The sequence below is a fragment of the Nothoprocta perdicaria genome, unplaced genomic scaffold (genome assembly GCF_003342845.1).
Source record: "Nothoprocta perdicaria isolate Ctin4 unplaced genomic scaffold, notPer1 scaffold_181, whole genome shotgun sequence".
Classification (NCBI taxonomy): Eukaryota; Metazoa; Chordata; class Aves; order Tinamiformes; family Tinamidae; genus Nothoprocta; species Nothoprocta perdicaria.
Window position 1 is genome coordinate 618,713 of NW_020454994.1, and position 24,931 is coordinate 643,643.

The 24,931-nt window shown below is 42.8% G+C and overlaps 1 protein-coding gene across 1 annotated transcript in view; it reads right to left on the minus strand.

Annotated features, from left to right (window-relative positions):
• Positions 1–11,059: 11,059 nt before the first annotated feature.
• The window catches only part of MACROD2 (MACRO domain containing 2), a 680,006-nt gene continuing 666,134 nt past the window's right edge, over positions 11,060–24,931 (minus strand). The window contains exons 13-16 of the mRNA XM_026036601.1: positions 22,133–22,201; positions 12,551–12,628; positions 11,894–11,962; positions 11,060–11,238 (exon numbers count right to left, since the gene is read on the minus strand). Of these exons, the coding sequence (XP_025892386.1) occupies positions 11,060–11,238; positions 11,894–11,962; positions 12,551–12,628; positions 22,133–22,201 (395 nt within the window). The remainder of the gene's footprint in view (positions 11,239–11,893; positions 11,963–12,550; positions 12,629–22,132; positions 22,202–24,931) is intronic.

Consider the following 24,931-nt stretch of genomic DNA (forward strand, 5'->3'; position numbering starts at 1 on the left):
TCCACGGCCCTGCAGACGGTGCTCGGCTTACACGAACGCCACGCGGGCCGGCAGAAGGCAGCGTCTGTTGTGCTTGGCACTGCAGGTGAACAGCCTGTGTTTGGGTTTCCAAGCGGACGCCCCAGGTGCCTGAGCAATATGGCAAGCGGAGCACGAGCTCCGGCCTCCCCAGGCCTGGCTAAGCCTTGCCTGGGCCCTCAAGGCTCCTACAGCCGCCTAGAGAACAGCCCGGAGAGCGCAAGCTGGGAGCGATGCCGGTGCTCAACGGCTTTGCCAAGCACGGGCTGCAGGGGCACGTGTGTGATCCCAACGAGGAGCCCGGGACTATCCGCTCTCCCYTGCCTTCTCCCTGCAAACCGGCTGAGGATTGCGGCTGACTCCAGGTGCAGGCTGGCGGACAGCGAGCTGGGCTTGACACCAGAAGCTGTGCCCAAACCCGTGCCAAAAAGGCAGCACTCGGCTATCTCTTGCTCCGCGATGGGAATATGCACGGCTGATTTCCTTGCCTCCCACACACACATTCTCCCCCCGGTTATTTCGGCTGGTGCTGTGATCCAGGCAGGTTTTGCAAGCTGAGCAAGGGTGCGTGGTATCCATCCTTGGATGGGAGATCTCATTAAAACAAGGCAAGGGAGCTGGAGATCTAACACCCCATAGTGCTGTCTCCACCATCAGATAAAAAACCCCTGGCCCTGACTACCTGGGGTCATTAAATATCCTGTAGCAGTTCTGATAAGAACAAAAGGCATTAACCCTATTGTCCGTCCAAATCTCAACATGCATTTCTCTCCACTAGGCTCCCCTTGAAGGTTTGTTTGGAAAGAGTCGCTGTGGCCCAAACTGTCACGCTTTTACTGAGCGGTGTTAAACACCGGCTGCGTTCAATGCCAGAGGGTGCAATTTCAGAAGCAGATGCTGTGATCCCTGCGTGTGTCGGTTTCTAAGATAACATGGGTGCCTTTAGATAGGTACTGGATATATCCATATATTGCTAATCATCAGCTTTTCATGTTCACATACGTCTAAGTGCCAGCTGAATTTACAAACAGAACTGAATCCAGAAAGCCTATTTCCCTCCACATCCTAGATAATGCTGAAAGCAGGCACTATTAGAAAAACCTGTYTAAACACTTTCTTTTTCTTTTTCTTTCTTAAAAAGAAAAAAAAAAATCAAACTTTTCACCAAAAGCTTCCACACTTTTGAAGACCTACCTGAGCAGAAGCTATGCTCCAGCTGGCCCCTTGCCACCGTAGGGAGCTGCAGTATTGCTGGATGGGGTAGACAGTGCTCCTCAAGACTCATGATTATAAGCATGTAAGTATAAAACCAGCGTTAAGAAAAGCAACAACTGCATGAAGCAACAATGGCATCTTACTGTAGCTGGTTGCCAGAGGCCCCATGCTCAGGTGCCAGGAGCCAAGAGAAGGGAAGAGAGCGAGACCCAGGCCTGCTGACCAGCTCCACGCGCCTTCGCCSCTCAGTTTTCTGGATCATCTGCCTCCTTGTCTGTGCACCTCGAGGAACCGGCCAATTCAATATCCTCAAATCAAGCTGCTGCAGCTGGGAACTGATTTTTCAGCATTGTGACATCTTATTTTGAAGCACCCGAGGTACGTCCATCTGTGCCCATTTGATGTTTCTGTGCTAGGTTTCAGGCTGACAGATGAGGAGAAAACATCCAGCAAGCGTGTTTTAACTGATGAAATACCTTGTAACTGTGATAGGACTTGGACACAGATTGGGGTTGTCCCTTTTTTTCCAGCCACCGAGACAGTGGCTTTGCCATCCTGACTCCGTAACTACATACGTTGCTGCCTGTAACCGGGGGACAYTGAGGAGACGATTACTGACCTCTCCTTCTCAGAATCCAAACCATGGTTTAATGGATTTTCAATCCAGGTAACAACAGTCTAGTCCATAAGTGATTGTTTATTTCCTCCACTGAGAAAATGCTGAACACGTAAACATGCTGTCTTTGAAGGGCTGTCAGGTACCGAAAATACTGAATGTTTTCTGACAGGATGCTGTAAAAGGAACGAGGGAGTTTTTGGCTCCTGTGTTAGCTATGACTGCTAAGGGAGCTATGCCCTTCACACCGGTCCTGAAGAATAAAGCAAGCAAACATACAAAGCTACACACCTGCAAAGGGGAATGAAAGACCTGTGCATCTCAACATCTCATGGCAAAGATCCTGCACCAGGGAATCAATAATGAGGGGGGTCTTTGGGTTGAATTTGGCAGGCTGAGGAAAGCTATGGATATGAAATGTGCGGAAGGAGTGAGCAAGTGAAACCACAAAGTGGGAAAAAAATCCCTAAGAAATGTCTGAGCAAAGAACAGTGCTTATCAGCAGCAGAGTAACTCAGCTCTAAGCACCCCAGTAAGTAGGAGGGAAGGTAAAGGAACACATCATTCAGTACTCTTCACATTTCTCTTGCGCATCTCAGACAAAAACGGGTGTTTTTGTAGTTGCCCACGTTGACATCTACAGTATGTTTGAATGAATAAAGCTGTGGGGCAGAGAGTGCCTTCCAGAGCACCCACATTGCTGCAACGGTCCAGCAGCAACTAAGAGCAGCCCCACAGCACACGGGAATGCTGCCGGAGCTCGGGGAAGACCCCACGCTGGAGATGCARAGCTTTTAGTGAACAAAAGGAACTCCTGCATCCATTTAACTCCCCAGGGAAGTGCTACCCGCCTCCAYCACGACGCCAGGATATCGCACCGCRTGCYGAAGTTGCAGATAAAGTCACAGGGGTGCAGCTGGAGAGGTTAAACGCTGGTTTTGTCACTGACAGATAATTCCCRTTGACTAGAAACATGGTCATCTTGGGCTCAAGCTACGGGCCAGGTATACTGATGGTGACCTCGCACGCTCCTCCGGAGGTGAAATTTGATGAGAGGCAACCATGCRCAGGAAAGCTGTTCCAGATGGCCAGATCTGCCTGAGAGAGCACTCAGCCGTCGACCGCATTAGGGGAMGGTGAGGGCACAGAAAACCTGCTGCTGAAGAACTGCAAATAACGAGCAGGACAAAAAAGAAAGAAAAAAAAATGAAGAGAAGATCCAGAAGCAAAGGATAATGCCTGGAAGATCTGCACGAGATTAGATATGATTTCTCCCACTCAGGGTTTGCAATAGTGAGGGGCAGGTCACTCTCAGGGTCATGCCCTGCCAGTGCAATCTCCACTTTACAGCTTGCAGACACGTTCTCTCCTGCTGGGGTAGCACTGCTCTTCCTCTCTGAGCATCGGCTACCATGCTCAGTTAAGGAGCAGAAGAGAGCACAGAGCAGGGATGAATTAAGAACTGGGCCTAGTGCCTGAGCACAGCTTTTCCTGAACGAAAAGTGGTAAAATGCCATGCTGCCCAAGTGGCAGGAAGGCAAATAAGCTGCTGGGGATGGCTACAGGTATAAGGCTGMTGCGAAAGAAGTGATAATTTCCCTCCACGCCAAAAAAAAAAAGAAGAAAAAAAAGAGAGATCTATTGAGCGAAGCTTTTCATTCCAGGACAAATACTATTTTATTTTGTTTCTGTTTGTATTTGAAATACAAAAAGTCTTCCCAGATGCCCACCCTGCCACACTCGTGTGCCTCACACGCAGTTACGTCTCCGTTCCACTCACCACGTCTCGTGAAAAGCGCTGGCTGAGCGCAGTTCCTCGCCCCACAGCCGCCAGTCTGGGTGGTCAGTCACACTTGGGAAAGGGCCACAAAACGGTACAACCACCTGGACAGCGTCTCCTGTTCCGCTCAGATGACACTTCTTGCTGACTTTGTACAAGWGCAGAGTACACTGTACTTAACGCAAAGCAAAGGGGAACGCAGAATTTCCACTTTGCAGAACCAGCTCGGTTGGACCACCACATATCCTGTCCCAAGTGAACACTACTAGAAGGAGCTAGGAACCCAGAATGAATCAGTCCATAACACTACAAGGCTGCTCTTTTGTTGCTCACAAGACATAAGAATGCACAGTTTGTTCCTGAAGGGTCCAGTTCCTTCTGCAAGCAGCTCCTTGGCACTGCAAAGGTCTGGGAGATCCATCTGACTGTTAGGTTGGAATTCCTCTTGTCGCGAATGGGAGTTAAGCCCACTGTTCAGCTGAGCAAAYAGACTCCTACACAGCTCAACAAGTATGTTTAAAGAACACAAAGCCATTCCTCCATAGGTGCTAAACCTAATTTCCAGCTATATTATTAACTATGATGCTATCTACAAAAGCGCAATCCTTGGGCAGTGAACCCTACTTTTTTAATATGTTCCAGGAAAAAGTTTTAACGTGTCAAAGCCTCTTGCCTATTCCTTCCACTTTTTACTTTAAATGCCATTTGATATCATTTGAAAGAGAAATGTGTTTCATTTGCATAAGGTACCGCTGCTTCCCTGGAGATCTGAGCTAAAACTGAAGACCMGAAGACTTTGATGCCAGATGAAATATGGATTCCATTATCTTTCCAGTCTTCGTATGTTAAAAGGTCATTATCAGTGCCTTAAAGCTCTTCAAGCCTTGTAGCTCACCAGAATGAAACATATAACATCATGTAATAATATCATAAACATATGAGAAGCTAGAATGACCTCATAGCATCTGCGTTTGCAGTGGGATTTTATGACTTTATATTTTTTGGCACTTCTCGCTATGGAAAATAAAAAATGTAAATTATATTTCAAAATATTCCATTAAAAATATCCAGTTTCTCCTTCAGCCTCTCTCAGAGGTTTTCTTTTTCCTTCCTTCTTTTTGCTTACTATATATGGAAGCCAGTTCCAAAAATTATTCTATTAGATTTAATGCACACTGCTTCAGTGCAATACTGTAGCAAGAGTTAATTAAACAAAACAAAGGCCACATTGTCAACACTTTCAGAAAGAACAAAGAGAAGATCTCTTGAATGGCCAATTCATGCTAGTATTTGTATTCTGCTTAGTGGAAACAAAATGAAGAAAGCAATCAAACACACACAATAAACCTTAAACACTATCATTCTTAAAAGTATTCCCTTTTCTTGTTTCTTCTTTCCTTTCTATTCTTTTAGCTTGTTCCCTACCATCAAAGCAGATCCTATAAAAGTGCCTGCAAGAGTGGGCAAAATGTGTAAGCTGAAAAATTTCCTAGGCTTTCTATTTTTTCTTAGCAAAGCGCACACACGCACAAAACACTGTTACTGGACGAGMCGAGAAACAATTAAAACTTAAGGCTGAGCTTGCACCACCTGTTCTTTACATACCAGCGGGCTGGAATCTGATATGGGGAGAATAATGAAAARAAACATTCCTTCTGTTGCAGGGGAACACGAAAGACCCCTTTTCCCTTCCCCGRGAGGCTGGAATCAATATGTGGAGCAGACGAGTGGCAGTGCAATGAGCACCCCATGTCGCCCGTGTGTGGTGATGCATGGCATGGCCCAGGCAGCAGCCTCAGGTGAGGGCTGCAGGCGTTTGCAGCTCGCTTGCTGGTGTCAGGAGGAGAGGAGGCTGCAGCCACCACGATGCTCCCCGTGGGGCACGGACCGCTCTGCAGCCACCACGATGCTCCCCGTGGGACACGGACCGCTCTGCAGCCACCACGATGCTGTCCGTGGGGCACGGACCGCTCTGCAGCCACCACGATGCTGTCCGTGGGGCACGGACTGCTCTGCAGCCACCACGATGCTGTCTATGGGGCACGGACCGCTCTGCAGCCACCACGATGCTGTCTGTGGGGCACGGACTGCTCTGCAGCCACTGCCACTCACTGCTCACACACAGCGACACATAAGGGCATTTCTCTCACCTTTGTCCAGCAGCTCTTTAAACAAAAGCTGAAGCCCTCAAGCATGTGGGGAAGATTTACGTGCTTAGTGATCACAGACTTGGAAAAAAACACCCCTCCCGAAGAAGAAATCTCTTCCTAAGCTACAAAGGTCCCTGTCACCGAAACAAACTGAACGTACTTCCCTGTCACAGCTATAACTCCTTCAGCAGAGAGCGAAGGGCTTTGCACCGTGACAGAGCCCAAAGTGCCCTCGGGCCAGCGCAGAGGCGAGCGGGCGGCCGGTGCCCAAGCTCCCCACGTGGTCAATACCACAACTGCAAACCTCACTTGGGGGCCGGGAAGTTCCCCAGCATACAGAGCCACGAAACGGGGGACTTCTTAAGACATAAAGGTATTCCCTGCTGCAAGGCACTGCTCCGGCTCTGCAGGGGTAGCCTTGTTAGCACKCGCGCCCAGCTAGTCCCACGTGGGTGCTCTGGGGCTGCCCACTGCTCTGCRTGGCTGAGCTGCAGGTGTAGGCAAGGCTGAACATCCATTTGCTGTTTTCTCCACTTCCAGCATTTCTGCAAAATGTCCAACTTTCATCTCTGACAAACATCAATAACTGGCTGAAGTGGATTCTTCAGATACAGTGTAAATTTAGGGCCATATTATTCCACCACAGCTCCTAAAGCATCTCAACTGYGCTCAAGTGCAATTTAACAAGAGCTACTTTTTTTTCCCCTAAACTCATGGGCCATCCATTTCTTTTCTTGATTCTTTTTATAGCATAATACATATTAATAAATTATAACAGGCATGTCGCGTTATATTAAGAGAAATTAAGAATGTATACAGAAGCATATGCTTTTGTATCCAAACGTTAATCAATACAGGTCAGAGCACGCTTCCTCTGCTAGACTGAATACTGCTCATTTCAGAGCTTCCAACACTTCCATCAAATGCATTTAAAGAGAGGTTATTAGCAAAGCCTAGACATGCTTCTGATTCAGGATATTCAGTCTTCTGTTCCTCGGGCAACTGAAGCCACACTCCAAAATATCTCAGGATTCCTTTTTCCCCCCGCCAAACAGAGAGTATTATTATAGATACTTAAAAGAAAATCAGGAGACGGTTAACACGGTTCCCTACACAGGTTATGGTTTCACTGCGCACAGATACTAATTGCAGGGGATGCTTCCTGCTCCTAACTAAATCCCCAGGCATTTTAACGTACCTTTTCTAGATGACCATCMCAGTGCTTTGCCCCCGGATCGTGCTTCAGTAAGAACCTGCTGTTGCGTTTTGAGAGCTCTCTACGAGCAAACAAATGAGCTCTTTTCCCAGGGAGGCGGCCACCCCAACYGCAGTTTCAGGGCATGCCAGCATAGCCATGGGGCAGCGGTGGGTGCAACATCCTCAGCCCCTTTCTCTTGCCACTGTGACTATGCCCAGGTCTCTTGTAGGGCTTCAGCTGCCAGCATGAAACAGTAAGAACTTGAAACCGGAGATGCACTTTGAGCTAGGACCATGCTGAGAGACAAAACAAGGGGATTTCATGTGTACTTCCTGTGGGGAGAAACGTCCCAAGTCAAAATCCCACCGACAGGATTTAATTCGAATTGATGGAAAGTTCGAAAAAATGACAGAGGGGAAGGTCGAGCAAGAGCCTTGCCCTGAGAGAAAAGAGTTTCTGACAGAACTGGAATGAAAACACAAATATAGTGCTGAGCATTTCAAGCATTGCAAATGCTCGAATAACGTTACTGATAGTGTCAGAACAACATGACAAAATCTTTGAGCCTGGATACAGAGGAGAAGCAAACAGAGAAATAAYGGCCCCTTCTGTGGTCATTACTCCATAGACCAGTGTTCTGGCAGAAAGCAGATCCTCCAAAGAGCTGCACAACTTCCAGACATGATCAGCGAGGGAAATAATGATCCCATCTCATGTCCTTGTGCAGCAGGAGATGATACGGTGGGAAACAGCAAGATCTAGAGGGGAGAAGGGGCTCGGGGGGGGGAATAGCTGTGTGCTCACATGAATGACATGAGCTGCATTTCCATTTGCTGCAAGTTGTCTTGTRCAAAACCGGAGCTGATTCCAAGCACAGCTCAATGCTGCAAACGCGGTCAGTAGAACACGACAGAACTATTTCTAAGTGCACACATAAAGGGCTGCCAAACTGAGCATTAAAGATGTGTGCACTTCCCTCGTCAGCAAATAGGTCAGTGATCACCACTTGCTCTGCTTTTTAATAAAGGGATTTGAGAATATTCCCTGATCTTGTAAGAAATACAGATTTTCATTATTCTTTYGTGAGCTAGAATGACTGCATTATACCACCTGGAAAARAAAAAAATAAAAATGGCACTTTAGCTTGTCCCTTTTTTTCAGTTGCTTCCTAGTGATATATAACTTTAAGTTACAGTAGAGAAAAAGAGGAATAGATGCCACACTATATCTTTTTTTACTGATTTTTGAAAATGAAACTCCAGGTTTCTGTGAAAACACTCATAGTGCCTTATGTTGTTAAATTCTTCAAGGTAATCTGGCTTGCTTCATATCTCCAGGCAATGGTAAGCAGTGGAGAAACTGCCAAAGCCTTGATCCTTCAGTCCTCTGGATCCCCTTTGCCTCCCAGCCTCCAAAGCCCGAGGATCCACAAGTCCATCACAACATGCTCYGTGCAGGGACCCTGGAGCTACGAAACCTAACAGGCTTTACAGAAAGGGCTCTGCAAACCTTAAAATCCCCAGGCACACATGGAACGAGCTGGTAGCAAAACCAGCACAAACCTGATGAGCAGCTTACCTGTGTTCCATCAGAAATTTGTGAAAACGGAGACCCACTCAGAAAACATCAAGAAATGGTCATTTTTCTCCCATAGAAACCCAGATCATGGAAAATTACCGGCTTGCTTTAAAGTCACAATCTGCCACCAAGCAGACATCTAGTCACAGGCTGGAAAAGGGACTTTCATCTCTGCAGGTCATTTAGCAGCTTCCAGAGCTCCAGCCATGGAGACCACTCAGCTCCCAGATGACTCCCATTAATCTAATGGATCCCAGGGAGAAAGGGAAGGAAGAGGCAGCTACCTGTTACCTTTTGCTCCAGGCTGCGTTTGATAACACAAAAAGACAAAGCTTAGGAAAGACAGGGCAGCTTGTGTGCAGCCTAGCAGTCGCTACATCTGGTAATGCATGCAGATTTAATGCAGGTCAAGAGCCCTGCTGTGACACTTAACATCCAGTATTGTTCCTGGGTTTCTATTTAATGTGAATAACAGTCCCATGTTAGCTTTTTTTCAAGTGTTCTTAGGAAAGAATACACCATTTTACTGTACTTCAAATATACCGTGGATGCTGCTGGGAAGCAATTTAACTGAATTAGTTTATGCAGCAGCACTTACGTTTCATGAAATAGTACTACATATTGAATCTCTTGTTTTATGCCAGGTAGACTCTTTCTAATGGAAACGCTCTCTAGAGAATAAATATTATTATATCAGCCCCAAATTAGGTTGATTTTTTAAAAACTCTTAGTAAAGAACCACCTTGCATGGTGGCTCTCACAGTTACCATTGCAGMGTATGCACCCAGCAAAACTCTAAGCATCCAGCAAGATGAGTTCTGAGGGTCACACACATATAAGAATGAAGCAAAGCCACGGGAAGATGTATTTTCCTTTTCTTCCCTAAAAGCTGAAAAAGCACAGATTTGTTTACCCCGAAGAAGCTAAAAAGACTATCAGTGCAGTTACCAAAGTGCTGCTGTCCTGTGCCCTGAGGTCAGCATCTCCTCTTGTTGTGGAGCTGGCTGAAAGCTCTGTAACTACAGAGCTCCACAGTTAGGAAAATGAGAGTCTTCCTGTGAACTTTAATGAGCTGTGAGTCAGGCTAATCTCGCACAGGAGCAGGACGGGAGYCTCAAGGTGGGAACGTGTCCCAAAATGTTTGGGACAAGTCATTTACTTGCTTAGTAGTAGAACCTGTTAAATAAGGGGAAGTCAAGGAAAAGTGCCAAGAACAACCCTTTTATGACATTAGCTTCTTTGCTTTAATGCTGCGTATTTTAATGCTAGGTAGAACAGATGGCAAAATATAATCTCTCCACTGAGAACTAAATGATAGACACTAGCTGTAGGGGACACTGAAGTATTAAAGTGAAGGAAATGKACAAATAATGAAGGAACATTTTGTCCAACTTGCTTTTGATGAGGCACAAAATAAAACGTAAATAATTTCTATTAGAAGGAAATGAACACAACAACTTTGGCATTTGCAATCAGTGTGAGTTTGTATTATGTAACCTGGATTTGCAATTGAAGGAGAGCAATACCATTTACCTGGATTTGAAGTACGAATTACAGCAAGTAAGTAATAAAACACAAAACCAATACCAAAAACATGACTGCTAATAAGGAGATGTGATTAGTCTCAACTTGCATAGGCAATAGAGAAAAAAACAAAASAGAGGAAATGTTGTTTAGCTGTATATGAACAAACAAGTTCTATTAACTTGGGCTTGCAGTGAAGATAAGTGTCAATATTACTAATGCAGCTTTGCACTTAAGTTGGTGTCAACAGAGCTTAGAAGAGGAGCTCATAATTAGGACAACGCAATTGTTGTACTGAATTTTCAGTACAGATCATGTCCAGGGTTTAGTTTGGATCTGTAAAATTTATCTCTGTGCTCTATATAAGACCACACAATTATCAGCTTGCAAGTATTTTAGAGCTAAGAGATTTCTTTATATAATATACTGCTTTTTATGCAATCATATAGTCATACAAATGATCAGCTGGATGTAGGACTCTCAGAAACGTGCCTAACACTAAAAATTGAAATTCTGAGTTTCTTTGCAAAGCACTACTAAGGATTTAAATATTTTACATTCAGAAAAATTTATTGCTTCAGCCAAGACTCTACGTGTTCCTGCTCCAAGTATTGGTTTATTAGAATTACTAGTTTTAGTTAATTAGTAGTTAAATCCCTACTAATGACCTCACAAATCATTTCCATATCCATTTATTGTGAATACCCTTGATGTTTTTAGTGAACATGATCAACAGGGTACTTAAATAGACATAAATTGCTTGCTTAATCAGCCTTATGCACATTAAAATAGAAAAACAACAATGTTATACAGAAAACCAATAATGAGAAGTTCTTTTTTTTTTATAAGTCAGTTTAGAACATGACCGTGCACTTTCTTGCACTTATTTTCTGATATAAATACAAGGCCAAAACATCAGAACAGCCCTCAATGATAGGGGAGAAAGAATACTTAAGAAAAAAAAACAAACCAAAATACCTTCATGTGTTATTTCCATGTTTCCTTGCAATGGACAAAATATTTATAATGAATAAGAGAATGTAATAAACAGAATTCTCTTTCTTACCTTCACCTCCTCCTCCTTTTTCTTCATCTTCAACTGCACTGGGAATTGAAGATTTCTCAGCTTCTGTTGTGTCTTTTTGGTTCAAGACTGGCTCTGAACAGATTTAATGAAAACAGAAACCCAATGGTTAGGTCCTTCAGAACTGACATGGTATAGAATGACTAGTATATGCTACAGAGATTACCAGTATAAACACTGGCAGAGGAAAAGGACCCTATCCCCCAGAAGTACCAACACCAAAACCATCTGTGGGAAATCCAAAGGGTTATGGTTGAGTGCAAGGCCCTGATCCTTTGAGAAGTTGAGCTTTCTAACTTTAGCACAAAAAATATGTGCTGAGCTCGAAGCTAGGGACCTTCTATGAGACTAGTCACAAGCCCAAAGATACATTTCCCAAGTGTTTGCCTTTGCATCAGCTCGAGCATTCAGTGCACCTCGTGTTCAAGGCTCGAGTGCTTATCCTCACGAATAAGAGTGTCCACTTTTATTTTTAACAGGGCAAATGCCTAAAGATATTCCTTCCTTTCTTCCTTTGCTTCTTTCACTCTTTCTTTCTCAGGCATTAAACTAAATTTCACCACTTGAGCTGAGGATCTACAGCTACCATAAAAAGACTGAGCTCCACAGATTTGGCTTACTCTATACGAAGAAACAAAGGAAACTTAAACACTGCTGCTGGTGACTGAGCAGATACAGGTGCTTTTCCCTCTAGTAATCTTGCTCATTGGTTTCACAGCACCATCAGTACCTTCTGCTTCCATGCTTTGGGGATCTGTCCCAGTTTTCATCCCCTCTTGTGCAGAAACATCCTCTTGTCCTAGTAACACGACAGATTGGAAATGGTATCAGTATGATGGCTGTGCACACGTGGCAAAGGCAAGTTTATCAAAACAGGACACAAACCCAACATATATCATAATACTTTTCAGCCCAATACTGTGTTTTCTTTCCTATTAACTGAACAACATTAAATCAATTTATACATGCCACTTAATAAACAACAAGCACGTTGAATGGTTGGTCTAAACCGACCCTGACTTGCTTTTTATTGAGACTCAGCCTTGGCACATTGTTCCTCACAGGTGATATTGCAAACTGCCTGCGCTTGACAGCTTATCAGAAGAATGGAATTACCCCACAGGCTTTTAGGAGCAAAACACAAAACAAAACAGAACAAAACAGTAATAATAATGCTATGCACTGACTCAGGATCAATATGATTAAACCCGAGTATTTGGAGACTACTGCACCAAGAGTGTTTGGTGCCCAGCCTCTTCCAGCTGCAGGCATATTCCTAAGGCAGCAGAGGTCAGGGGGAAGACCRCTGAAGGCTTCAGCTGGAAGAACTAAGGTTCCCAACTGGAGTGTGATTTGTGCCGTAAGGAATTTCAACAGAAAGCTTCACCTTTGGCTTGATCTTGCTCACATGCCACAGGGTGCACGAGGTTGTCCTCTGAGGCACCTTTGGGGTCTTTCAGGGAGTCTGAGGAAACAGCAAACAGGCATATGGAAAAATATGGGAGTGATTTTCATGCCAGGCTGGTAGCTGCCTCAGATGCAGGTAGCCCTGCCACGCTAGATTCGTATTTGGCATTCCTATGCTCCTGTCTGTTCGACCTAGAATCAGACACTATTAAAATACACTCATGGGTTTAAACTATTCAACTGGATTGCGGAATCTGCATCCTGAGGGAACAGATTTTGCTCAGCAGCTGGCAAGAGAGAGTAGCTAAGAAAAACAACGTATGACCAGGTTATGACCAAGAATTTTATTTCTAACGACTGGAGTAGCACAAAGCTAAGGCAAACAACATGAACGATGCATTTGACATATTAAGATATGTTTTAGAACAGTGCTAGCACTTTGTGCAGTTGGATTTCCACCTGCTTGACAAATATTAAGTCCCATAAAACTCAGCACAACCCATCATGTCACTTCATTCAATGACAGAACTGCCCAGGTCATTATTGTGGCAAAGACTTTTTGCTTTGGGGGAGACTAGCAATGAGCTGCCCAAAGCCAAACCTTCAACCAGGGGCACAGTGAGGTCTAGATGGGTTTAACTCCTGTCTCTGCACTATCCGTGGTCTTCCCAAGCTTCATTGGTCATTATTTGTAACATCAAATAGTGTTTTCTGACACAAGGCTTAGTTTAACTTAGTCTAACTTAGTCTTTGGTGATGGAGAGGTCTGTTATTCCACTACAACCAGGAAGCAAATGAGCTACACTTCTTTTTTATTTTTTTAAGTTCTGTTTTTTGGCATAACACACAGTTTTTGCAGGAGATAGAGCTCTGTCCGACCCTTATTAAAAAAAGGCCACTGATCTAAATAGCTGCACATTTCTGCAAACTTAAGGGATAAGTGAACTAATGACAGTAAAYAATCATTATTTATAGGTCAGAGCAGAACACTTTCTAACGTGCTGCGAGCAGAAAAACTCAGCTAACACAAGAGATTTACGGTGCCTGTTAATAAATTACATTATAACAGTGATATTAAAACTCTACCTCCAGAAAGTCCTTTTCTGTAATACAGAAAAGCAGAACAAATCTTCCAATATACCATAAGATGTCCTGGAAGAACTCCGTTTCTGAAACTTGCCAATAATAATCTCTGATGGGTAAGTGGAAAAGCTGGGAAAGCTGGGATGTTAACATCTGATCCAGATTTAATAATCTGTAGAACAGGTATGCACTGGAAGTGTGTGGCTTTAATTAACTGCAAATAATCCCCCAAGGCAAATATTTAATTACCTGCACAGCTTCTTACTCTTTTCATTGCATGACAAGAAGTTTATAAATCCAAGTTTGAAGGCAGAATATCTCAGGGATGTGCCATTTGCTGGAATTTGCCAATGCTGCACTCTYTTCACTCTCCTGTGGACTTAAAAGGCTGCTCACTGCCGTCGACTGGGCTGCTGTGCTGCCCTTTCATACCTGCATGCCACCCTGTGCTATGAGTTGCAAGGGGTTACCCTGTCAAGCTGAACCAGAGCTAAAATAAATTAGAATTTCATCAAATTGCAAGTCGAATCAGAATCTGACTTGAAGGACTTTTTGCTATAAATGGGAATGGCAGAAATTTGCCCGTGTCCCCAAAAAACCTGGATCCCCTTGCATGAAATTCCAGCTATGACAGAGCTTTCAGGCTGTCAAGCAAGCCAGGAGTCGCACCACATCTAGCCCCATATTCTGACTTACTGTAATTTTCCTGTGTATGATTTAGTTGCACATCTGTGCACAGACAGTGCTGGACTGGGGACACTTTTTAAAGCACTAGGCTGACTGTGGGCCTCCACAAAGCCAAGAGCAGTAACACGGGGCACTCTGCCCTGATTTGGGTGGGAGAAGCTCCTCCATCCCGACCCGTAGGGCTATTGAGCAGCACTTTCTACTTTCAGACTCTAATTTCAGCTCATGGGTGCCACCTTTTCTCCCAGCATGAGGAATGACTCCAATTTCACGCAAAAAAAAATCAATCCACGGTAACAGAACAACAATTACACGCTTTGGTCAATAACAAAAAATGGACTTTGAGAGCCTCGTGCGTGGCGGATGCAAGTAGGTGCCCCATCAAGATGCTGGTTTTCATTAAGTATCAAATAGCTTGTGGCAAACCACAGTCACCCCGCGCTCCGGGAGCTTCTCCCTGGTGCTGCTTCCGTGCTATGCCCACCCTTGGGACACAGCTGCACGTGTGACCTCCCCAACCAGCCYGGGCAGCAGCATTAGGCACCACAGCTCGAGGCCACCTGTGCTATTTGGCAGAGCTTCAGACATCACCCCAAAGAGCCGCACGTGGGATATTCTTAGGGGACTGTATTAAACTTCCAACTTTGGTCCTGGACACGGCTTGCTAATTGTTTCAGGGCTCCAGCAAGCCATTTACTTCCATGGGATGCAAAACTATTCCAGACGATATACAAAGGAATCCTGCACCAGTTATTAAAAAAAAAGAAAAAAAAAAAAAAGAAAAGTGTTTCTGAGAAGAGAAAAACACGGGTAAGAATTATTGCCTAACTGCAACAGTCTGCAGGGCTCATTTTGGCAGCGGAGATCAGTCACTGCATTAGCATGCAGATTTGGTGCTCCAAAATCTTTAAGGTCAAGACCATATCAAAGATTTCTTCTTTTCAAATGCAAATATTAGATCAAATATTCAAGCCAAAAGGTCCAAAGGCAGATTTACTTTGAGGATTAACAAAGGTAAAATAAAGCAAAGGAATAAACCCAGATTTATGAAGAAAATCTGAGGCAGGCAAGAGTAAAAATGTGAGACTAAATGCCCCGGCCAATAAAAGCTGCTCTCAAATTGCACTCAGGGTAAGAGAGTCCACCTCACTGGCCAAGCAGCAGTGGGTATCCCACACCTGCAGGTTATGAATGGCCTTCTGCTTGTAGGTATGCAAAGCAGGGCAGTGGTAGCACAGCCCTAAATGATCCCAGGGCCTACAGAGGCTCTGGACATCCCTGAAGCCTTCATCCATTGCTAATGGAGCAGTGAACCCACCTCCATTTTTTAATGTCATAAAACAGTATTAAAACTCCTCTAACATAGACATTTATCTGCCAAGCTGCACTGGAGAACCCAAGTCAGGGTATTATTTCAAAACACTGGGTCTTACCTCTGATAACACATGCTGGGCACCATTTACCTGGGATAACCCCAAATTGGGACAGTAAGGATTAGTATAGAACAGAAAAAAGAAAAAAAAAAATCAGTATTTCTCATACTACCCTGCAACACAGTCCCTACCGTCACCAATGATCACGCACGACCAAGCCCAACATGACATTTAATGACACAAACGAGCCCAAGTCAGATCACTTGTCTACACGCATGGGGTGCCGGGGCGCTTGCTCCCATCCAAGCGTCTCACCCCTGTGGCTGCTCAAGACTGCTTTTCTGTGGCAATATCCATGCAGCAGCAATATCCATGTCCCAGCAGAACACACCTGGGAATTAAGCCCAGCTTTTAAAAATCCCAGGAGAAAACAGCTTGCCTTCAAGTCAGCAGGACAGCGTACTCCTCAGCGCGTCGGTCACTTTTCCATTTATCAACCACCTGTTGAATTCAGCTCCAGGAAAACTGTGTTGCCTGCAATAAGTTATCAATCCCACACTCCTGACAAGGATCAGACACTGTTTTGCCCAAATACCGCATAAAAGCTCATCCCTTATTGTGTCATTCATACTTCTCCTTTTTGACTGCATGAAACAGCATCGCTCAAACAAAATTCTGCAAATCCTTAGGAAGAGGAGAAATGGTAAGATCTGAATGTTAAGTGGTTTTAATGATCTTTAAAAATTCACTTCCCCAGCTTGTCTCTGTGTGGCTTATTTACTGAGTCGTTTCTAATGTGCAACACACCTGGGTCCCACACGCGGCATAGATAAATCACTATGTTTTAGGGAGCTGTAAGAAGATTAAAGAGGGAAAAGGATGGCCATTATGAAGGAAAAGGGTTCAATGCATTTTATTTTTGAGGCATGATACTGTGAAAAATGACTGGAATATTTCCAGAGTGAAAGAAATCAAGCAGGCGTCTAAAATTACAGGTAATGGTGTGCACAGAGGCTGCCACATGATTAGGGTATTCTTTTGCCTCATAAACTGAGGAAAATGTGTTAAAATGAAGTGCTATAAAATGGTGATTTATGAGAAGTTAGGGAGATATTCTTGAGCTTTGACTTTAAAATGTTATTTTTATATCCACCAAGATTTCATTTTAATCTGCCTTTATGATGGATTAGATTTATTTGAGCCCAAGTTTATATGGCGTGGTAAAACAGACCTTGTTAGGCAGAACAACCTGTGGGGAGGTTTGTACAAGGGTTCAGAAAACAGACCTGAAGGCCCTTCTATACAGGGGGGTCTAGCAGGTGATGATCTCGCTTGCTGGCTCCTCTAGCTGTGTCTTCTCCAGCCTCACCTCCGGGATGGGTCTGGATGCAGGCTCCCAACTCATGCCCAGGATAGGTCTAGACCCAGGCTCGAGTCTCCCCTCCAGGCTGGGTCTGCATTTAGGCTCCAGCCTCACCTCCAGGATGGGTCTGGACCCTGATTCCAACCTCACCAGACTCCAGGATGGGTCTGGACCGAAGTTCCAGCCTCTCCTCTAGGCTGAGTCGTCACCTGTGCTCCAGCCTCACCTCTAGGCTGAGTCTGCACCCAGGCTGGATGCACAAGACCATAGACCAGTCAGATTTAAAGGAAAAGTGAATAATGAGCATTATCCAAAGCTAAAACTGACTGTTATGAAGGGTATTAGCTGAAAGGCCTGGCTGGGGATGGTTATTTACCCCCTTTTAAGAAACTTAACCATGCCATTTAGGTTGTGTTAGTCAATTTGCTTTGATAGAAGTCATTGGGCCCAAGGAAGAGAAATGTTTTCAGTGTAGCCACAGCTATAGTTGGGGGTGCTGAAACTCTTCCATTACACAGGTCCTTTTACAGGTACCTATAATTGAGATTTTTCAGGCTGAAATTTTCCAGGCCTAAWCATAGCCCCAGGGTGAAGCGAAAACATTTCACTGGTAGTTGCTGCGTGTTCAGCACTTCTGAAAATCAGGTCATTCATTTGGATGTCTTAATATATACTTAAGAGCTGATTTTAAACACCTCTTTTTGAATATACTGGCATTTCAGACAATCTTTTTCACCCACYAATGCCCATTTCAATGTCTAATTTATGTTAATTTATACAGCTCCTCCAAATTTGAAAAGTTAGATCTTTGATTTTATCCTTTCTCACATGTTTTTGTCTTCAGGACATCAAGATTTTTTCCATGGTAAAAACCACAGCTGCCCAAACAGGAATGTTAAGATCCATTACATTTTACAGGCAAGATCCATACAGGTTTCTGCACTACAAACAGTGAGTTTTCAGAGCTAAACTCTAGCCAAGACATATCCCTAACTGTTTCTGACAACATAAACCCTCCAGCTAACTGCATCTGACTCCATTTCAGAGAATGTGACTTGCTTTAAACAGCACTCCCAAGGGAACACAGACTTTGGTGAACACCTGGAAATAATTAATGGGGGCTTTATTTTAAAAATTAATTAGCATACGATTTAATTTAGTTGACCTTCAAATGAAAATTCATCTCTTATTAAGCGCTAATGAATTTAAATCAGTGTATTGTGAACAGAAACTTTCCCATGCTTACATAACATGTAGTTCACTCTTCAGCTGTACTGAATCCACAGTTTCTTTTTTTCTCTTTTTTTTTTTCCCTGCCACAAAGACCCGTCATTAAGTCAGGTTGAAGTGTAATTGGTAGGACAGGTAGCTGGGCTGGAGGTGCAGAATGCTCTCCCACATGCACACTCTCTTGTTAAAACCACAGGTTCAAACCTATCCTCGTTTGTCATCATTACCACACAAGGGTATACCCTATATAAATATACTTACATACTATACTTAAAACGAGTTGGTAGTCCCAGCATAACCTTGCGTGGACAAGCCGGTGAGACTGCAGCCTGATATGTCTTTTATCTATTTAATCTTCATTAATGACTTTAATCACTTTGTTCTGTCCTTACCCTTCACARAGAGCAGCAGCCCTACCTTGAAATACGCTGAGCTTAAAGGTCCTACTTCCATATGCACAGTAATGAAGCACGGCAAAGGCGCTGCCTAGAGATGCCAGCTCTCCCCCAGCAGCTAATAGAAATGCGTGCAAGTTTTCAAGGGTAAAACTTCACCGTTTCTCTGTGGTATTTCCAGACAGAGGAAATAGAAACTTGGCAGACTTGAATAGAAGGATTCCTCTGTAGCATATCATTAAACATATTGAGGTTCTTGTAAGATGACTGTCCCGCGCTCCTTCTGAGGAAAGACAGAGCACCCCCAAAACACCATCTGTTCAAAGAGAAAGAGTACTTGCAAATAGGGACCATATGAACTGTCTTTTTTTAATTTTTCTGTCTTTTTTTTTTATTTTTCCTCTGAGCAGAGTTACTGTCTCTTCCAGGATGAATAAAGGAAGAGGTGTACTTTAACAGTAATAGAGGAAATGTAGCCTAGCCTAGGTAGGTTCTCGTTTTAATCAAAGCCCCTCAAAATGTTATTCCTCCACTGTTTACCAACACACTTCTTAAGAACAATCCTTTTATGTTCTCCTCCTCCTCCTTCTTGAAAATTGTGAACTTTCTCCACCCCACACACACAAAACAAAATTCCTCATAAATTCCTCATAATTCCTAGGTAAGAAAAAATACATGAACTTCCTAACAGCAGTGATGTATGTGCATCAAACCCCTTGGACTAGTAGGAAATAATACTTGAATAAATTCTCAGGAATGTTTAAGTTCTTTCCTGACTAGAAAGCTTTTCTGTAATTAGAAAAAGGCTTGTCAYATAAACTAAATGCTCAGTGTCCATTAAAGACCCTAAAGAAATGGGTTGAGCTGTACTGCTGTTGGACATTTATAATCCCATTTATGACAGTCTGCAATGGGCAATGTTCATAAAGAGCTACGCCAAGCAACAGCACGACCTTCCAAGTGAGAGCAGTATCTGGTTAGAATATCACCTTTCCTCAGAAGTAAACATAAATATTTCCATGTGTTYACTGTTTTCCGACACAAGGAATAGGTGAAAGAATAGGCAGAAAAATTACTAGTGGATACTAATTGGAGACAAAATACCAGTTCCAGTGCACCCATCAGAACTGGTGTTTGAAAGATTGTGATAGCTCCATAGTAGGCTTGGAAACCTCATATTTCAAGTGGTTTAAACTATTCGGTTCGGTAGCATGTAGCCTAGACGTATTTGCCAAGAAATTCCTTTCACAGTAAGTAGGTGAAGGGACTGGAGAGATGCAATTTCTTTAAATACCTTACATCCAGTTCATTTAGTTGAAGATAAACTACAGACATGAGTATGTTCCAGAAGCTGGCAGGTTTTAGCTGCGTTAGCTCGGTGGGCAAACAATTTGAAGACTGAAATTTGTTTTTGGAGCAGCAGGTGTTTTCAGAAATGCCAGGATTTTGTAAAAGTGCCATCTCTGAAAAGGTAGCAAGTTTTTTTCTAACACTAGTGCTCATTTTAAAGCAACTCAAAATCTAAAACATGAAAATATACTTATAGAAGCACGGATGAAAAGACAAGTCTTTCAAAATTTTTGTTCATATTTGAAAAACTCATAAACAAATCCCTGAGCATGCTAAATATCACACGCCTCCATCATTCCTTTAGTACCAGTATTACTTCCCAAACCAAATATGTGGAGGAGAGTCTGTCTTGCTCTTTTTTCCTTACTAGATGCTTTCTGTCATGTTTTTGAGGAAGGAAAGGACACCAAAGAGTAACTAACCTGCTAGAATAAAGGACTTTAGGCAATACCTCTCCTTCTGCAACCATTCAAGAGAAGAGGGAAAAACACTGTTCTCTTAGCACATTATAGGAACGATGAGGAATGTAACAGAAAGGCAGCTACTTGGATAGATGTGTCAGGAAAAATGGAATGGTCACACACTGAGATGCTTGATGCTGTCACCTCATAATATAAGGGGAGACATAGAGTTCACAGTCAGGAACAAGAATGACAAGAACACAAAGCAATACCAAAATGTTGGGATCTTCAGCAACAATGCAGATAGAGGAAAAAAAAAATCCAAAGCCCCAAATCTGCCATGAGCCACATATTACAAAAGACAAAAAAAAACATCCAAGGGGTGATCATACAGACACAGAACTCACAGACAGGCACAAACATCAGGAGAAAGGCGGATGATGGAATGATGGACAGGTAATCAACAGCTACACTAGGGCTGCATCTATCACTACTTCTGCCTTCTGCCTTGCTACAAGCCTAATCTGTGAAGATCTGAATAGCAAAAACCAGTGCCCTGGCAAGGGTTTGTGGCTTTTCTTTTTTCCCCGCAGTATGACTCAGTCAGCCGGGAGAGCATTTAACTCAACCTGCACTTTGAGGCTTTGAACTCATATYGAGGTAAGAATGTGGGTGCTCTGGCCTGTTCCTTCGGAAGCCAAGGACAAGCTCTCACACCCCACCACACTGCTCTAGAAAAATGAGAAGAGAGCCAGGCAGTGACACTGAATTAAACATTCGGTCTTTTAAAATAAATAAGCTAATGGATGTTCATAATTATGTTATCTCAGGAAAATGCACTAAAATTTTCTATTAGTCTTTCTCGAAGGCTGTTCTGAGGGGCTATATTTATTATAGATGGCCTAACTCCTGTTTTGAATTACCAGTAGCAAACATTTTATAAATCACACAGGCTCTTTCTTGACATATCGCCACAAAAATGCCAAAAAATGTAGACCAGCACAAGCAATTAATGGTGTGATATCATAAGAGTATCAAAAGGGGTACGGCTGTGCACCGGTTCCTATCTGTAAACCACCAGCTCCGCAGGAAAAAGCTCAGCTTGAAACATTTAAATTAGATCATTCCTCTTTCTTGTTTCCTAAACTCCCTGTCATTTGGCCCCATGACATTTTTAAATATTTATCACAAACTAAATGATCTGAGTGCCCGGCACAGTCCACACAAGATAAACATTGATTTCTCCCTCTCTGTTATGACTTCATCTCCTTCTGTCTCCTCCTGAAGTGTTTATAGTGATTGTCTTTTCCTTTTTTCCCATTGGGAGAGCAGTGAGGAGGGAGCTAATACTGCTGAGGTAGATGGGTATGCTTCACTTTATGCATTTGAGTCATCCTATTGAGCCTAAGCTTGAGGCTCATTTTTGGCATGTCATGTATGATATTTTAGCATTACCTTCATAACAAGGGGACTCAGAAATTCACAGCATCTCTCTCGACCAGCAGAACAGCTGGTGCCAAGTAGTTCATTACAAAGACTTTTGTAAATGAAAATCCAAGCGTTTATCTATTTTTGTGTTGTTTAACTGTGATTTTGGCAATTTCCAGACAAAGGAAAATAAGGCTTTATGAAATGTCCTCTTGGGATTGGATATTTTGAAATGCAATTTGCAATCTGTACCTTTATCTGTGCTCAGCTCTGCTTCTTCTGATGATGATAGGCTGGGTACAGCTGTAGGCTTCGTCTCATCTGTAAGAATCCAGGAAATGAGAGACACGTTATTTGTTAGATAATAAACTGATGAACTGGTCAAAATAAAAAAAAAAAAAAGAAAAAGAAAAAAGGATTGTACTCTACCAAGTGATTCCTGTGAGTAGGAAGCAAGATAATAGTATGGGGCTTGATTTTCTGTCCTTCCATCCATTCACGTTGTCCTCTCCAGGCATTACTGGTCTGACTCTCTTCCCTAAACTGGGCTAAAGCTTTCATTATCATACTGCCAAATCAAGTTTGCCTTTCAATTTCCCTTAATAGAAAGGGAGTAACAGCTATCAACTGCACAGGTAGGCAGGTGTTGCTGTCTGCTTTGAGATTCTTATTTTCATTAAACCCATCTATTTTGAGAAAAAACAATTAAGCCTGTTCTTAACTTTAATCATGTCCACGAATCCCACTAGAAATGAAATAATTAAATGCAAACCCTTTCCTAAAAACAGAAGCTTTCCTGAATCAGGCTAAATTTAGTACCTCCCTGAAAATCAGCGGCACAGATTCTTGATGGTAGAACATGCTGATGTAACTAGATATTTCACAGGGAAAAAAAAAAAAAAACTTAATTTAAATGAATCTTTTCACTTTCACTGTTGCTTTTGCTCAGCAAATTTTATAAGCAAAAATCTTTAGGAACATTTGTTCTTACATTTCTTTCAAAAGACTTCCCTCCTATGTTTCCGACAAAAATTATTCCTCCAATAGTCCTATAGTCATACATTTCTTTTTAACTAGTTTAAAACGAGAGCTCTGAATCCCACTTTATTGCTTCCCATGTGTTAACTGTTAAGTTCATTGATGATAATATAGATTTAAAAAAAAAAAATCAGTAACAGTTGAACAACTTCAGGGCAATTCTCACATGCTATAATTGGCTTTTTTATCTATTACATAATATGAATATATGAATCTCTATGTAATGGTCTGGGTAAGAACACATTGTTCCTMATTTTTTTTTCTCCTACATTTTCTTTTACAATATTAAAGTGAAGCTTTTGTGATTTGTCACACTTAGATGAATTCCATGCCTTCTGGTTTAGGAAATACAGCATTCTCAGATAAAGATGTTAATATTTGAGCAGACTACTGCTGACAATTACCACTCATAGTGATTAGAAGCATTTCAGGCATGCGACCGTGGATCTTGCAAAATCAGGTCTTTTCCTACTGCCAAGCACAGGGCAGAGAAACTGCAGTCTCAGAAGGTCCTGATGATGTTTGCTTCCACAATGAGGAAATGGGAATGCAATAGTAATTCATTAGCTTTTTGTTACTAATTGTGTTTCTCTCATAATCACCATGTGAGCCAGTAGGGCTAAGTGTAAAGAAAAAACTTTTTTTTTCTCTCTTTTATACTACTCCTGTGTGTGCTTATGGCTGAGGCGTAACATTATCTTTAGGCATGTACGTATAGGAGCTCCTCAGCTATGATGTTTTCTTGATTTGAGACTTGGAAAGTCTGGATCTTCTCTGTGATGCTCTCCGTGAGAATTACAAGACATGTCTACTAGTATTTGATAATAAAAAACAGCAATGATTATATATTGGGTTTRGCAGTCATAACATAACAGGCCACAAGGACAATTTTGAAAGAAGAGTACAATGCATTCTAGACACSTTCAGCAGCAGAGCAATAATTGAGAGAGGTATATTTTCTTTACTCCTGGGAAAAATGAGACGTAGATCATTTAATCCAGATATTTCCTGAGTCGATATACCTGGGACATATGCATCCCAACAGGAGACAGAGCGCATAGAGCTGACACGTACAGCGGGCTATATTTGGTGCTTGTAGACAGTACCATAATTGGGTTCAGCAGAAACGGGGACGKAAAGAGGAGGTGCTGGGGAGGATGGCACCTATGGAATGGCTTCAAGCACTCAGGGAAGGCAGCAGCAGCTCAGATCCCCTTGCAGCTGACCGGCCTGCAGGACCCCCCGAGAAATCCAGCACCTTCACCTTTGTGGCACCCACTGTGTGGGACCCAAAAAGAAAATAGTTTTATACAAAACTGGTACCCATGCTCTGAGCTAAATATATAGAGGCAACTCCTTGCCCTACTAGKAGGAGAAAAATGTATGAAAAGCATGGTGTTGCATGTAACACCGCAAAAAGAAGCCCCAAGAAATAAGGGCATTTGCAGCTATTTTGACTGTCAYTTCAGCTATTTTCATAACTACTTAATTCCGGTTGTCATTTGCATCGAACAGAATTTGGTAGGATGAAAAATACAGCCAGAAAAAAATAACAGAAAATCTATTTTGAACATTGAGTAGCATTGTATTTTAAAATACTGAGCTTACTAGAGTTACAATATATTTCATAAGCATACAATCTGCTAAATCCATTGCCTGTGAACTCTGACATTTATTCGCAGTATATGTAATATCCTTCTGCATGGATTTAAATCTTCACAACCCCTGAGACTAATGCAGACTATTTACTAAAACCTGAAAATACCTTCAACACATGTTTAAAGATGCATTTTTTAATTAAAAAAGCCTGCTCCCTCCTCCCCCTAGTTTCCTTGCTACACAAAGTGCTACTCTAGTGTGGACACACAGGGAAAGTTATTTCTTTCTCATTAGAGGATTATCTAGAGACATGCCACCTTAAAGAGGGACCGTGGAGCGTGCAACTTAAACAGCAAGGTCTGCATTCCTGCATTGCAATACGGTCATTCATAATGAATGGCACTGGGGTCTCTC